Here is a 16,833-nt window from a genome sequence, read left to right as displayed (position 1 = left end):
ACCAACCCATAATATTTGGATAGTATCTAGTTACTTGACTGAGTTTGGACCCAACCATTTAGAAACTGGGCAAGAGAAATGCTACACGGAAGGAGCCCTTAAGTTTTCACTAATTATGGAGTTTTTGTTTTGGCTAGCTGATCTCTTGAATATTTAACCTAAGCATTAGGTCTAAATACTCGAAATCATGCGATTCAGTCATGGTCAGCTGATTGATTGTTGGGTCAGACGTCCATCGTTTTGGGTTAGGCGGACACTGCAGTCGTTCAACACACTACTAGCAAAACAACAATTACCCACATATTTTAATCTATCGGTAATAAGACTTTCTCACACGGATTTCAGTGTGTAATAGTTTTTACCCACGGTACACGCACAGATTGAGTTACTGTGTGGTTTGGAGGGAGGTAATGCTCATCTCACACGGATTATTTTGTCCGTGTGAATATTTGACGTGGGCCCCACTATAATTCCATAAATATAAATTACCGGAATGGAACGCAATTCCGTGTGAACAACTCTATTTCACACGGATTTATGTGCCAAATGTGTAAACTGTATTTCACACGGATTACTGTACGGGATACAACTCATACTGATTTCTGTGTCAAAACCTATAACTTTATTGACATGAATTTCCGTGTGAGATCCATATACCCTAACTCTCACTGATTTCTGTGTGTAAAAGTAACAGCATGTTAAAAAAAAAAATTCTGCTAATTAATTTGCAACCTAAGCATAATAATACTTTTATTTTTATACAATAAATATACTACAAATATTTAAAACAAAATGAACAAATCCACAACTCAATCGAAAATATTAAAACTTTACATTCATAGCAAGATATTCTTTACATTTCATACCAAAGTAAATTCTTATATTACAAAAAACAAGGCTGCTTTCTGGAATACATTGTTATTGAAGGTGGAATATCACTAAGACTAGATAAACAACTTGCGCTTTGCTGCGGGTGTTTTTAGTTTTTAGTTGTGCATCAAACATGGCCAACAACAACCCTACCTACATGATAATATTCTAGGAAATTTATCAACTGAGCCTACTCTGATCAATATACTCATTACATTTTAATACCTGGATTACACTTAAAACATTAATTGGGTTTTGCAGCCACAGAAAATCATAGTAGTATTCCCTGTAAATTTTAAAGACCAACCAGATGCCATTATCGCAACAACCTTCTTTCAGATTTGTGGTTGAAAAAGTGAACTACAGATTTTCCTATCAAGACTGCTAATTAGAATAAAACTTACTACATGATCATCAACAATGCAAGTACTACTAACTTTGTTGTCTGCCCAAGCTGCAACATTCCAAGTGAAATGTGAAAAGTTTGGATGAGAGCTTGACATAACCAAACTTTGTCTTCGATTAGCGGTATTCGACTGATGGCAACCAAGACAATGTCATAGAGTAACACCTCTTAGCTTGAGAGCAGAAACTGAATTGAAGCCTTCCTTGTAAAAGCATAAGTACATTTTCCTCGTATCCTGGAAAATCCAGATGCAAGGTGAAATTAAGGAGACAAAAATGAAATCTCAGAAAGCTAAATCATCAGAAAAACTTAGATGAATGTTATCAAAACCTTGCAGAATGAGGTATAAAAGCTATTATAGCATGACGTAGTTTTTATAAAAAAAAAAAATTATTTATATAGTATGTTAATATTATATTAGAAAATGAATTTTTTTTATTTATTTTAAATTAATTTTTTAACTTTAACTAATGCTGATGCACGCTCACGTGCTCTTTTTGTTTTGGGTTATTTTTTGTGGGATTATTTGAGGAGATGGACCAGCCTCCTAATTAACCTTGATAATTAATCACTATTAATATTTTATATAATATTTTTCTTTCCCAAATTCTTTTAACATCAATAATATAATTGGTTATAGTTAATGATTTCTATTTCATTATTACTTATAGATTTTCAAGTCTAATACAGAAACGATTAAAAAAATATCTTATTATATCAATAACATGTGTGTGTGTAACGTCAAGTAATGATTCTCAACTAATTCTTTTTGTGAAGAGTATTTTCTGCTATGAACATTGTGAAGACTCGTTTATGCAGTCGAATGGGTGACGAGTTTATGAACAATTGTTTGATTTCATATATTGAGAAAAATATTTGTACTAGTATAGATGATGAGACTATCATGCTACGATTTCAAAATATGAAATCTCATCGAGGATAATTACCATTGTAATAGATAGAAATTATATTTAAAAATTTTGTATATTTTTATATTATTATTTTTTTGTGCCCCAGTAAACTTCAATTTCTGGCTCCGCCACTGATTACAATACCATTTCACAGTTGAGACTTGAACAAAAAGTTTATTTAATGAAACCCAGCATTATTGGTAATTGAGCTAAGTTGTCCAGGAGAAACTGCAAAACGAATAAAAACATCGATACAGAAATTGGTTATAAAAACATATAAGTTGTGCAAAAATTGTAGCAGAAGCTCATAGGAATAGTGGACATACAATCGACCAAGAATAAGAAGGTACTTACTCACACATACTGAGAGAACTTAAAAATAACCTAGTAAGGTCTTTGTGTATATGCAGAAATCATGTCGGTGCCGGCTAACTTCCTGGGCGGTGGCAGAGGCGGAGGAAGAGACGCCGACATAGAGAAGAGGGAAGGATGGATTGGAGGGAGGCGATGCTTGACGCTGGAAGCGAACAATCTGAGTCGGCTATGCCAATGGAGTGGAGGGAGGCGGTGCTTGACAGTGGAAGTGAGCAGCGTCGGTGCGTCGATTGTTGTCGGAAGTCAAGGAGGCTGCTTTAAACTCGTTGGAGGTTGGTGAGGTCCGTGATGGTGGAGGTGAGTCACGGTGGTGACCGGAAGTGGGTGTCAGAGGAGAGAGAAAACAGATCTAGTTCCTTTGTCCTCCATTAAACCATAACAATTTGGAGATGAGAGAGAGGGAGAGCAATGGGCGGAGGAGCAGAGAGAGGGGGAGGTGGAGAAGAGGGTGGGGGAGGGGGCAGTGGGTGGAGGAGATGAGAGAGAGGGAGACACAGGAGAATTCGGAGGAGGCTTTTCAATTTACCCAATTTAAAGAGGGAGACAGAGGAGTATTTTGGTTAAGTGTTTTATTTGGTAATCTGGTTTTAAGCAGCATTGATGCACGGAAATCTGTGTGTTTAAAATATTTCACATAAAAATCCGTATGAAATACATTTACATTTATTACAGATATCAGTGTGAATTTACCTCGGTAACTCAATAGCTGTCACCTATTATCATTCAAATATTTACAACAGCAGTCACAGTAATTCGTGGGAGTATCCAAATATTGAGCTAGAATAAATTGATTGGCCCGCCCTTATTTTTTGAAACTAAATAATTAGTCATTAGCTTTTATTTTTATTGATAATAATTTTCTTTCAAGTTATTTTGCCACATAAATCCGTGTGAAATACATACACATTTGCAACTGATATCCGTGTGTATTTACCTCAGTACCCAATAACTGTCATGTTAATTGTCATTCGATTGTTTACACGGAATTTTGTCTCTGATAGAGTTTTTCACACTGAATTCTGGAGCTAATTGTTATTTTCACACAGATATCCCTGTTAACATTTCATACAGATATTCGTGTGTTATTCATTGCACACAGAAATCTGTACCAAAAACTTATTGTAACGGAAAACTGTCCCTCCATAATTCACATAAATAAAAAATTAACGATTTCTAAATAAATTAATTTATAATACGTACAGAAATCAGTGTGAATTGATATTCACACAGATAACCGTGTGAAAATGTTTTAATTTTTACACAGACATCTGTTACTATTGTTTATTCACACGGATTTCCGTGTTAACATTTCACACAGATATTCGTGTGTTACTCATTTCACACAGAAATCTGTACCAAAAACTTATTGTAACGGAAATCCGTCCCTCTATAATTCACATAACATAAAAAATTAACAATTTCTAAATAAACTTATTTATAATACTCACAGAAATCAGTATGAATTGATATTCACACAGATAACCGTGTGAAAATGTTTTAGTTTTTACAGAGACATCTGTTACTGTTGTTTATTCACACGGATTTCCGTTGATATTGTTATTGTATAAATTATTGTGGGCCCAATTATGCTCATTTCACACGGATTTATGTTAGTATTTATATTTTACACGGATATCTGTGGCTTTTAACTACAGTAAATCCGTGTGTGTTGTTATTTTGCTAGTAGTGACATAATCGAATATATGGGGGAGGTAGTGTGTAGCATGCATCTACCTATCGCTGGAACTGTATAAGATCAAGACTTGTTCATGGTGGTGTTGAATAAGTCTTCTGCATCGACGCGGAACGTATATAATTTGTTTGGTCGAGAATGACATTTTCCCAATAAAAGCCTTCAATAGTTCAACCAGTATAGGCACTAATTCTCAATGAGCAAGTCTGTAAAACAAAGAGGTTTTCCTATTAGGGTTTTTCCTCCTAATCAGTAGTACTAAGTTCTTAAAATATTCTACTACAGGTTCCTTTCATAGCTCTAGCACGATCAACACATGCTTCTCAATGCGTCGACATAATTAAACTTGATTCTTGATATATAGTTGATCTAACCAGGTGTGAAACTACATGGAAGGCTTTATGGGCTATAGCTCAGACAACATTTTGGCCCAAAAACCCCTAAGTATATGTCCCTTCAGCCCATAGTCCCATACCAGTCCAAAGAAAAAAAAAAATTTGTTGAAGACTTGAAGTCCAAAATCGCATACTCCCAGTCTCCCACAGGCCGCAGCGGGTCAGTTGAAGTGAAGGATTGAATACTCCCACAATCGCCGCCGGAAATCTCCATGAACCCACAATCCGATTTGGGGATCCCTATTTCACAGGTACAATTACTCTATCTTTCATCTTAATGGAGATTTAAATTTCAATTTCAGGAAATCCCATGAATCTACTCTAAATTTCTGGGTTTGTGGTTTACTGGTTTTGTAGGCAGACCTGCTTGTGCGTTTGGATGGAGGTCAGTGACTCAGTGGCTGACATGCAGGCTTACTGATGCATGCCTGCGTGAGATTGTTTGAATTGGAGTTGGCGAACGACGGAGCGAGTCGGAGTTACTGCTGTGAATCTGGATTTCTGGGTAAGTGGGTATTGAGTCTCTTACTCTGTTGACTTTTTTGATTCCAAAGACTTGCCGAATGCCGACTTGATTAGTTGATTTGTTTCTCTGTGACTCTGTGCTCTACTGCTCTTCATATATGCTCTATTAGTCTATTATTGCTTATTTGGTTAATTGGTTTCATGGTTTAATTGTTTACTTACTCTGTGACTTGCTGACTTGAATATAATGAATTAATGATGGTAATCATGGTATATTGGTATATATAATTGTTTAAATGCTGCAGCTTGGTTTTATTGTTTTATTACCGTGACTTGCCGACTTGAATATAATGAATTAATGATGGTAATCATGGTATATTGGTATATATAATTGTTTAAATGCTGCAGCTTGGTTTCATTGTTTAATTACTGTGACTTGCCGACTTGAATGCACTGTTATGTCTAAAATATAGATATATATATATATATATAATTTTAATGGTGGTATTTATATAATATTATAGGTATTGAATATAATGTCGGATCACCGGAAACCCAAGAGGTACAAAAATCATCTGTCATGGTTTGCAAATGATACTCCATCAAGTGATAGTGTCGATGGGAGTGGGAGTGTGATTGATAATTATGTTAATGATGTCCCTTTAAACCCTTCTCCATCTATTCCACTAGAAGAGTGTCGTAATGAAAGAATTGAGAGAGAAGAAAGTTTTGATTTTACTTCCCTTGAACGTGATCCAGGAATACGACGTCCAATATGCAAGTACCCTTTGAATGAGCGTGACAATATTCGAAGAACTTATGTGGTCTTAGGACCATATCAACCCCACTTAAGTAGTTACCCATCTTCATTTGACAGAGGTCAAGGTCGAAGATTTAGTCCCAAGTGGTTCAAAGAATGGTCTTGGCTTGAGTATTCTGAAGAGTTGGACAAAGCATTTTGGTTCCCTTGTTTCTTGTTTGATAGTTATCCATCCCATCATCCAACATTTACTGAGCATGGGATTCAAGGTTAGAAGAATGTTATGTCAAAAAAATCTGGCATTCTCCATCACATAGGAGGCATAATTTCAGCACATAATATTGTCATGCACAAGTGGGAGTCTAAGCATATTGAAAGAGTGATTAGCACACAATCATCACAAGAAGTAGCAGATAACCGACTCCGGCTTATTACTACTATAGAGAGTGTAAGATTGTTGGCACACCAAGGATGTGCTTTTAGAGGCCATGATGAATCGGTTAATTCATCCAATGGTAGCAATTTCAATGCGGTTGTGAATTCGTTTGGAAGAATGAATATAGATGTTTGCAAAGTCTTACAAAATGCTCCTGGGAATGCCAAGTATATTTCTGCCATTATTCAAAAACAAATTGCAAATATACTTGGTAACAAAGTTAGAACCAAGATTTGGGAGGAACTGAGAGATGCCAATACAAATCTTTGTTGATGAAGCGGTTGATGTATCTAATAGGGAACAAATGGCTATCATTCTTCGATTTGTTGATTGTGATGGGTTTATTAGAGAACGGTTTTTCAAAGTGCTTAGTGTGGCAGACACTTGTTCTCAAACTCTAAAAGATGAGATATCCAAAGTCCTTACTCAATATGATCTTCAAGTTGAAAATATGCGTGGGCAAGGATATGATGGTGCTAGCAACATGCGGGGTGAATATAATGGTTTACAAGCTTTGTTTCGTGAAGAGTGTCCATATGCATATTATGTTCATTGCTTTGCTCATCACTTACAATTGACTTTAAATGCTGCAGCTAAAGGGGTGCATGATATTTGGGAATTATTTTCAACTCTAAATTTGATTGTAAATTTTGTTGATTCTTCTGCAAAAAGACATTCAGCTTTGAGAGTTATTAGAGAAGAAGAAATTGCAGATTTAGTAGCTGCTGGAGCACTTGAGACAGGTACAGGTGCTAATCAGACTTGCACTTTGCAACGAGCAGGGGCTACTCGTTGGGGTTCACATCTTCACTCTATTTCAAGTTTGATTAAGTTATTTGGAGCTACCCAAACAACTCTTGTAGATTGGGTTGCAAATGGACCAAAAAAAGTACAAGGAGAAGCAAAGAGTGTAGGTAAGGCAATGCAGCGTTTTGATTTTGTGTTTTGCTTGCTTGTGATGCATGATGTCATAAAGATTACTGATTTTCTTTGTCAGTCATTGCAAAAAAAAAGCCATAGACATCTTGAATGCTCTCAATTTTCTTTCAATAACAAAATAAAAACTTCAAGATATGAGAGAAGATGGTTGGGATGCTTTGATTATGAGGGTTGAATCATTTTGTTGTGAGTATGATATTATTATGCCAGATATGTTTGCTCCTTACAAGAAAGGTATAAGGGGCTGTGAACAAAATATTACAAATGAGCATTATTATCAGATCAATATACTTAATGCTATGATAGACTTTCAGTTGGCAGAGTTGGATAGTAGATTTACAGATGATTCGTTGGAGATCCTTGTTCTTAGTGCTACATTTGATCCACGTGATAATTTTCGATCATTTAAATTTGAAGATGTTAACAATCTTGCTTTGAGGTTTTATCCTCAAGACTTTACATCATATGATATGCTTGCTCTAGATATGGAGTGTGAGTTTTTTCTAACAGATATTCAGAGGGATCCAAGATTTGCCAACACAACTACTGTGTCTGATTTGTGTTGGCGGTTAGTTCAATCAAGAAAGTCAGCATTCTTTCCTATGATTTATAGATTGATTTGTCTTGTTCTAACTCTGCCAGTTTCTACAGCAACAACAGAGAGAGCATTTTCATCTATGAATATCATTAAAAAAAACTTCGAAATAAGATGGAAGATGAGTTTCTTGATAATTTGATGGTTCTCTGCATCGAAAAAGAATTGGCCGATAGCATTGATAATGATTCTGTGATTGCTGAGTTTGAAGTGAGTGGGTCTCGGAGGGTACGATTTAGTTAGTTTATTGTTATTTTACAACAAATGTATGCTTGTAATTTTTAATTTACGGGGTTTGGTTTTATGTCCCCTCCGTTGTATGTTTTGATTCAAAATTATAAAGGCGTGAGGATGAGCCTCCCACTGGGTTCCAAACCTCAAAAAAAAAAAAAAAAATTGTGCACTTCTAATTAGCCTAGACACTTCTAGGATCCTGGATCCGCCACTGGATCTAACGGATCAACATATCGCTAGTTAGATATACAATTAATTATAACGTTTTGTTTATAGTAGTGTAAGTATATATATGTCATTATTTCTATACTTCTAGAAAATAGATACACGGTACACCCATTTTGGTATTGTCTTAACGCTCAATTTATAGCAAGTTGAGTCCCGTTCCTCTGGTCAGTATTATTTGCTCAACTACCGTTCGATTAAAATTGGACGGTTGACAGGTATCTAGATTTTTAAAAGATGAGATCTGTCAACCGTCCGATTTCAATCGGACGGTAGTTAATCAAATAATCCCTGGTCAGTAACTGACTAGGGGAACATCTCTGATAGCAAGTTATATTCTTTGGTGGCTCTCAACTCTTCTACTTCTAAACTTTATTTTAGTTTCCTGCTACCCCGTTGCTCACTCTTACAATCTTTGTAATACTTATTGCTTGGTGGAGGCAAGCAGTTTTTCCCAGCCCGAAATATCGGTAGGTCAAATCTTAGATTATCAATTAAGTTGGTATTGGTGGTTTCAGTGCACAACTAACATATCAAGAGAGAGAGGATACATAAAGCAGTAAATGCCTTGAACATTGCCATTTCTTCAACTGTTCAACAAAACAACTAGATCAACTTTCTTAAAGACATAGTCATACAGATAATGAGAATTTGAGAGGAAATGCTTATGATGAGTTTGAGAAAGTAGCTATTTTATTGGTTTTGTGTAAGCTAATTTGTTATTGATTGGTGGTCTAGCTGAATAACACACTTGTTTTACAACTTTGAATAGTATTTAGGGGTTAGGCAGTTTCGCTTAGAAAACCAAGTATGTGATTTGTTCCAATCATATGTTAGGTTCAAGATAAGACTGACCCCCTTTTATGAGATTTCTAGAACCCCATCCATAGATCGTTGGAGCATGAATCTCTAGGAGAGGAGGAAGAAAGTAACTTGACCATAGGCATAAATTCTTATTGCGCGGCATTTTTTTAGGTTAAAAATTCTCTTATAGTTGTTATGACAAACCCTAGAGCCACCCCATTGGTGCGGCTTCCAAGGAGGCCTTTGCCGCCTCTGTTGAGAATATATACATCCCACATGGAAAAAATGGGACCTTACCTACGGGTTTATAAGGGTTTGAGTCACTCCATCCATTGCCAATTGGTTTTGGATGTGAACCCTAGATTACTTTATCATGGTATCAGAGCGGGTTACCCACGTGTGCATGCTTAACAGCCACACGGGTTCCACGTCACCCAAAATTGTCCATGTGTATGGCTTGAAAATTCACCACACGTGTGGATGCATGTTGAGAATATATACATTCCACATGGGAAAAATGGGACCTTGCCTATGGGTTTATAAGAGTTTGGGTCACTTCATCCATTGCCAATTGGTTTTGGATGTGAACCCCAGATTACTTTATCAGCCTCCACATACTCGTCGATTGCGCCAGGCTGTTGATCGGCCCTTTGCTCGTTTCGGGAAGGTGGATTGTATGCTATTTGGATTGGCTCAGCTTCCAGCGGGGATGGCTCTTTAGTTGGGGGAGGAGACCCAAGATCGGGTTTGAGAGGCGTCTCCCCCTTCTTATAGGGATTGGAAGATCTTCGATGGAGGCACAGGAATTGTAGTAGAGTCATTGCTGAATGGAACCAAAGCCTTGCTTTGGTGGAAGGTCATGATACTGTGGGTGCAGATCAATGGCGGCGACAGGATTGGTCAAGCACTCAGTCTGGATGCCTTGTTCTTGGGTGTCCAAATTAGTGTGATGGAAGATCTGGGTTTGGGACCCAGGAATAAATGATATGCCCTTTTGTTTTGCCAGATTTTGGTGGTGTTCCTCCACCAGGAGAGTAGTCGCCGATCATATTCAAGGGCGAGGAGGAGAGGATGGAGCTTGGGTCGTTTGGGCCTTAGTTCGAATGTGGTGGTTTACTCAAATGCAGGCTCAGGACAGTGGACTGGTGGCTTGGACTTGTTCCAACAAACCATATCTCGTGACCTACTGAGTCTTACATTTGTGGGAGGCACTTTGCAATCTACTAGTATTTTCGTGCACCAATTGAGGTCTTTAAGCGAACTTACTTGTTGTTCAGTTGCTTCGAGTCATGTATCTTCTACTAGGTTGCGATTTTCTCTTGTTTGTTGCTTGTCTAATTGTGTACGTGCATTTGTTTACAATGAGGGTTATTTGTCATTTGTTCGGCAGGTTGTGCCATCTAGAACTTTTGGTATGAGACAACTTATGATGTACGTGCCTTCTAGCCATAATAAGTAATGAAGTTATCTATTTTTCAAAAAAAAAAAAAAGGAACCATGCCGGTGGAGGGTATTCATAGCTCGTCAGAAAATAAAGACCCAAGTAAAGAAACTGCCTTGGATAAACTTTCAACTCTAATACTACTCACCTTTCCTTCAGCTTGAGAATCTAAATAACAAGCCAAAACCAGAGGAAATTAAAAACCATATGTACAGTATATACTTGAACATGATCGTGAGAACATATCCGTCTTGGAAATCCAATAGGCGCGTATGCATCATGATTTATATATAGCTTCTTAATTAATTTCTGACTTTCTGCATTTCAATTAACGTTTTGGAGGAGCCATAATTATATCATGAAAGTAATTATAATGATAGAATCTCAATCAATTACCAGTCCTCTCCTCTCCCGAACCGTCCTCATCACCTTCACTATAAATAATTTCTCAAACCCTCACTTGTTCTTCACTCAGCTTCCGAATTTACACAAATCCCATTTACATAGACATATTTTCAAACAATGGCTTTGAAGAATTTGGTTTTGGTTTCCATGGTGACACTGATCGCATCCCTCATACTGAGTGCAAGTAATGCAACTGCTACTAGGAAAATTTCTGCTAGTGGAATGCGGAAATGCACTGGTGGAGCTGAAATGTTGCTCGCAAGAGATTGTTGTGTATTTCCTGAATGGGAAGGCTAATATCGGTCCAGACTGTTGCAAAGCTATCGCCACCATTACACGCCACTGCTGGCCTGTAATGCTTACTTCCCTTGGCTTCACTGCAGAACAAGGTGACGTCTTACGAGGCTACTGTGATGCTGCGGCTGCTGTGACTACTACTGCTCCTGCTGCAGCGCCACTTGCTCGAACACCACCTCTTACCAGTTGTACTGAATAATTAATCTTGCATGATGTTTGGTGATCGATCCTGCAGCTTAATCATTTTATTGTTCATGCCGGCCTGTCATGTTATTTTCTTTTCATGTTTGGTTTGGGTTATGATGCCTCAATAGGGGTCTGTTTCTTAATCCTGTTTAATTTGTAAGTCATGGTGTCTTGCTGTTTACTTTGACGTTTCAACACTAATTGCTTCCCCACTCCAACTAATAGTGATATGCGTTATCTAATAAAAAAAACATGCTTGTACTGATCAGCCTATCTTCAAAATGTAAGACTTGATATGATCAACCTCATTGGAATTTAAGTTTACTGGGGCACAAAAAAAATATAAATATAAAAACATACAAAATCTTTAAATGTAATTTCTATTTATTACAATGGTAATTGTCCTCGACTAGATTTCATATTACATTAGGATGACAACTTGAAATTGGAGGATGAATTCCAGGATCAGAAGGATATTTTTCAATAACGTTGGGACAAGGCTTTTTAGAATTACTATCATTTTTCTTTGTTTTTTTTACGGGGGATGACTCCAATGAGGTATTTATACTCAACGACTCCTCTGTACCAAGATTTTCTTTTCTTTTAAAGTATTTTAACATATTTGAATGAAGAATAGAGAAGTAGTGAGAACAAAAAGAAACGACTACATCAATACTCTTCACAAAAGAATTGATTGAGAATTGTTACTTGATAAGATAAATATATATATATATATATATATATTGATGTAATAGAATATTTTATTAATTGTTTTTCTATTGGACTTGAAAATCTGAAAGTAATAAAGAAATAGAAATCATTAAACCTAAAAGGATATAGGAAAGAAAAATATTATATGATATTAATAGAAGGTCAAACATGGGACGGGTAAAAAAAGAAAAGAAAAAGAAGAGCACGTGAAGATGATTGAAAGAGTACATTCATCTGGTTGAGAAAATAATATAAAAATATATAGTATAAACCTGATATTAATATAATATTAATATATATATATATATATATTTATATATTAGTTTTTTCCTGAAAAGCTAAGTGGGGCACAGACCCAGTGGGCCCCTGCCTCCCTCCGCCCCTGGTAATAACTATTGTTACCTAAAGAGAAAGTAATTTGAGATAATATGAGAAAACCTATTCCATGATATTTGTATTTATTTGTGAATCTAATATATACAATTGGGAATCTAAACGGCTTGGTAACAATATATCGGATATATTTGGTTAGATACACTAATAATGATATTAAGCAACCTGTCATGGGCAGGTATTCATTTTTCTGTACAATGACCTCATATAGACACACAAATATACAGTTCTAGCCCCATAGATAGTAGCTTCTAAGTTGAGAGGGTCACAGAACACCTTGCTGCAAGATCGATGCCTTTCTCCACCACTGCTGGTATGATTCATGTTCATAACCAATTCTGTCATTGTCTTGTCGTGCTATATATATGTTCTTCATCTTGTGTTATTATTCATGCAACTTCATGTGTAGTTTAATTTTCCGCTTACACAAAACCCTAAACTATAAAGTAGAAATATGATATTTCTTGGAATATTTATGACATGTAAAAATTAAAATTGTCATAGTTGTAATTGCATTGCGTGTGATGGAGCATCTGTCCAACAGTTGGGGCCCAAATCACCATTTCTCCTTTCATTTAACCTAAAATCAATTCATAATAAATTAATACTGTCACTCCCAAAATTTCAATTTTTCAATTTGACAGACTACTCCCCATTCAATTTGTGCTTCAGTATATGTTGTTTGAATAAATGCGCAGTGAAATTAAAATGAAGATTACTTGTTGGGACTCTGTATCCCGCTTAGGCCGAATAGGCATACAGTTTATTATTGCGGAGACTTCAAATTCTGATATATGTATTTTCCTGACAGTGGGTCAGTTAAGCCGTTCGAATATATGAATATTCATTTTTCTCTAAAAAAAAATGCCACAGTAATCTGTAATTGAATTAGTTGCATTGCATGACTCATCTTGGGAACAGATTTGCGGAGGACATAACTGATAAAGCTGTTTCATTTCTCGGTTCTCTAAGTTCATTTTCTAATGAAACTAAACGTACGTTATGACCAAGTTTCTAACTGCATTCCAATTAATCACAAAGATTTAACTCAAATCACAAAGATACAATAACAATGAACAATTTTGTTTTTCTCTTATGACAAACAAATTAACTAACAAGCTTATAATGAAAATCAAGGTCAACGCTTCCTTAAAACTTTGATGTCTTTCCAGCGAGACTCCATGTAAGTAGAGTCATTCATCTGGGCATACACTCCACATTTGAAAGCGTGAGACGTTCCTCCACGACCATCTGCTTCGATTTTGAGACAGCCGTCAATGAAGACTCTGACTTTCGCAGCATCAACGTCGTGAACCACATTGATCTTGAACCATTTATCGTAGATGTTTGGAACCAGTACTGGAGCCCTGTAGTAGGTGAGTGAACCATTGTAGACCCTCAACATCAGAGTTGAGGCATGAGGAGCAGTTGCTCCAAACACTTGCATTATGCAGACCCCTGATGTTCCATTTGGCACATACGCATATGCTTCAAATTCCCACACCCCAGAAGAGTAACCGTATCCCTGCCATCAATTCATAAAAATGAGGACTTATGATTATTGAGCAATGTTAATGTTCGCACTTCTAATTTTTTATTTAAAATTCTGAATTACTAATGTAGGGTTGGGTGCAATAGTGTTCCCTCTAGGTTTAAATATTTTCATGTTTAATAATAAACGTACTAAAACTCATGGTTTTTACCTTTTTACTTTTAATAGTTATCATTCTCCGCTTTAGGATTCAGATTGATTCAACGGTGAACAGAATCTTTAATCACCACTAAGTGACCAAGAGAAATACAACCAGTGGTGTGCATGACTTACTTGTATAGCAATTTCAGTGCGAGGCAGGGTTTGGCTGGTGGTAGTGTGAGGTTTGTCTGTGGAGTAGACCCAACATTTATGAACTCCATCGATGAAGCAGTAGCGCTGGTCTTCAGGCACATCATAAGGTTTCTGAATATGGTAGTAGGATCGGTTGAAAGGGAGGGAGACAAAGCCCTGTGTAGGACGAACATCAGGTCCACAACTCCAAGCCAAGGCTGACTGGTGAAGACTGATAAGCTTGAATATTAGAATGCTTGAGCAGAAGAAAGCTAGGGAGTGAAAGGAGTATGCCATTTTTTTTTTCTGAAGAAACCTGAATATGGTTTAGTTCAGATGAAGTGTTGAGATATATAGTAGTGAGATGGTGAGGACTGATTATTAGATTAATGAAGGCCGGGCAACTAGGGCTACATTTTTAATTTGTTTTTCAAAGGGCAAGTGATAAAGCTATTCTACCATCCAGAAAATAATTCATGAGGCGTGCAGGGTCTACACAGTGCCGGCCCTGAGCCTAGGCGAAGCAGTCCCAGGCCTAGGGCCTCAGATTTTTAAGGGCCTAAAAAAAAAAAAAGGGCCTCAGATTTTTAGGGGCCTAAAAAAGACAAAATTTTATATAGGCATGCAGATAAAAAAATAAAAAATAAAAAAATAAGGAGGAGAAGAAGGGAGAAGTTGACACTCCCTCCGTCGCCCCAGACGTCGCCGCCATCACCGAGACTTGGAGCACGCCGGCACTCTCGAGTCTAATCCGAGCTCCAGCAACCCTGATATCTCTCTCCCTCTCCAACTCTCTGAGTCTCCGTCTTCTTCTGCTCCTCGGCGAATGGCGAGTGGCGACTGCTCGGTTGGCTTCTCGCGACCTCGCCTCCTCTTCTCATCATCTGGAGTTCTGCACTTCTGCTATTCTGGGTGACTGGGTAAGCATCAGAGCATGAGCATCATATGATTCATTTCGTATATTGAGAATCCATCATATCGTATATTGATCTAATTGATCATTTGATCTTGTGACTTGTTGGTAATGGTATAGACAATAGACCGTAGCCACTAGCCAGTAGCCTTGATTCCTTGAATTGTTGAAATGGGTTGATTTCGGATTTCCATTTTCCAGTTGATGTTGAAATGTTGAATCTTGAATTGAATGAATTCTTGGTTATTGCTTATTCCCTTTGGATGTTGGAGCTTTAGTCTATGGTGAAGGACAATGTGATATTGAAGGTTGTTTTAGTAAGCATTACACTAGCTTGAAGTTCTTGGTCTGCATATCCTTTCATGAGTTCAGCAGTCAACCCCAGGAGAAAAGATCTAGCACTTTACCTAGTTTTCTTACTGTATGTATATGTTGGTTTTGGGGCCTTAAATTTTTTTGGATTAATTTCAGTTTACCCCCTGAGGTTTGGGGGTGTCATCATTTCACCCCCTGTACTGTCAATTTTGAATTTTTACCCCCTAAACTTTCCAATTTCAATCAGCCGTGTCCAATTTCTATTGTTCCGTCCAAATTGGACGTTAAGTTTGACTTTTGAGGGCTAAAATGGTCATTTCAACATAAAAAAATTTAAAAAATAAAAAAAAATTTCTTCTGTTTTTTAATTTTTTTTTCAGTTTCTTCACTTTTTTTTTTTTTTTTTTTTTTCTGTTTCTTCATTTTATTTATTTATTTATTTATTATTTTGTCTTCAACCTATACACCACAAGTTATAATAAGTTTATGAAAACAAAAAAATACTCTAGGTAGTTGAAAGCCGCTCGCTGGTCTACGATATTTGTGACATATCTCCGATAAAGTGAAGAATTTAGGATTTATCCCCAATAAAGTGAAGAAATATCTGTAAAAAATAATTTTACACTTTATCTGTAAATAAATATCTGTAAAAAATGATTTTACACAGATATTTCTTCACTTTATTGGGGATAAACAGATATTTATAGATAAAGTGTAAAATCATTTTTTACAGATATTTCTTCACTTTATTAGGGATATATCATAAAATTCTTCAATTTATTGGAGATATATCACAAATATCGTAGACCAAAAATGATTTTACACAGATATTTCTTCACTTTATTGGGGATATATAGATATTTATTTACAGATAAAGTGTAAAATTATTTTTTACAAATATTTCTTCACTTTATTGGGGATATATCCTAAAATTTTTCACTTTATCAGAGATATATCACAAATATCATAAACCAGCGAGCGGCTTTCAACCACGTAGAGTATTTTTTTGTTTTTATAAACCTATTATAACTTGTGGTGTATACGTTGAAGACAAAATAAATAAATTAATTAATAATTAAAAAAATGAAGAAACAGAAAAAAAAAAAAAAAAAAAGAATTTTTTTTTTTAATTTTTAATTTTTTTTTAAATTTTTTATGTTGAAATGACCATTTGAGCCCTCAAAAGTCAAACTTAACGTCCAATTTGGACGGAATAGTAGAAATTGGACACGGTTGATT

The 16,833-nt window shown here is 36.3% G+C and overlaps 2 protein-coding genes across 2 annotated transcripts; one reads left to right on the top strand and one right to left on the bottom strand.

The window, feature by feature from the left end:
- Positions 1–6,615: 6,615 nt before the first annotated feature.
- On the top strand, positions 6,616–9,829 carry LOC112184143. Its single transcript, XM_024322423.1, has 3 exons — positions 6,616–7,054; positions 7,461–7,818; positions 9,703–9,829. Exons 1-3 carry the CDS (start codon positions 6,616–6,618, stop codon positions 9,827–9,829), a joined length of 924 nt encoding a protein of 307 aa, XP_024178191.1.
- Positions 9,830–13,563: 3,734 nt separating this feature from the next.
- LOC112190428 (citrate-binding protein) lies at positions 13,564–14,740 on the bottom strand. Its single transcript, XM_024329860.2, has 2 exons — positions 14,367–14,740; positions 13,564–14,066 (listed from the first exon to the last, which is right to left on the bottom strand). Exons 1-2 carry the CDS (start codon positions 14,661–14,663, stop codon positions 13,680–13,682), a joined length of 684 nt encoding a protein of 227 aa, XP_024185628.1. The 5' UTR covers positions 14,664–14,740; the 3' UTR covers positions 13,564–13,679.
- Positions 14,741–16,833: the final 2,093 nt, after the last annotated feature.

Source organism: Rosa chinensis, chromosome 2 (genome assembly GCF_002994745.2).
Source record: "Rosa chinensis cultivar Old Blush chromosome 2, RchiOBHm-V2, whole genome shotgun sequence".
Lineage (NCBI taxonomy): Eukaryota > Viridiplantae > Streptophyta > Magnoliopsida > Rosales > Rosaceae > Rosa > Rosa chinensis.
Note: the sequence above shows the minus strand (reverse complement) of the source record. Positions and strands in the feature narration are given on the sequence as shown.

Bases quoted from the DNA above. Each gene is read 5' to 3' on its own strand.
- LOC112184143 (XM_024322423.1), top strand. From the start codon at position 6,616: ATGGCTATCATTCTTCGATTTGTTGATTGTGATGGGTTTATTAGAGAA. The intron at 7,055-7,460 runs GTACAGGTGCTA...TTATTATGCCAG, and splicing joins TGCTGGAGCACTTGAGACAG to ATATGTTTGCTCCTTACAAG. The intron at 7,819-9,702 runs GTTAGTTCAATC...TGTGAACCCCAG, and splicing joins GTGTCTGATTTGTGTTGGCG to ATTACTTTATCAGCCTCCAC.
- LOC112190428 (XM_024329860.2), bottom strand. From the start codon at position 14,663: ATGGCATACTCCTTTCACTCCCTAGCTTTCTTCTGCTCAAGCATTCTA. The intron at 14,067-14,366 runs GTAAGTCATGCA...AATTGATGGCAG, and splicing joins GCACTGAAATTGCTATACAA to GGATACGGTTACTCTTCTGG.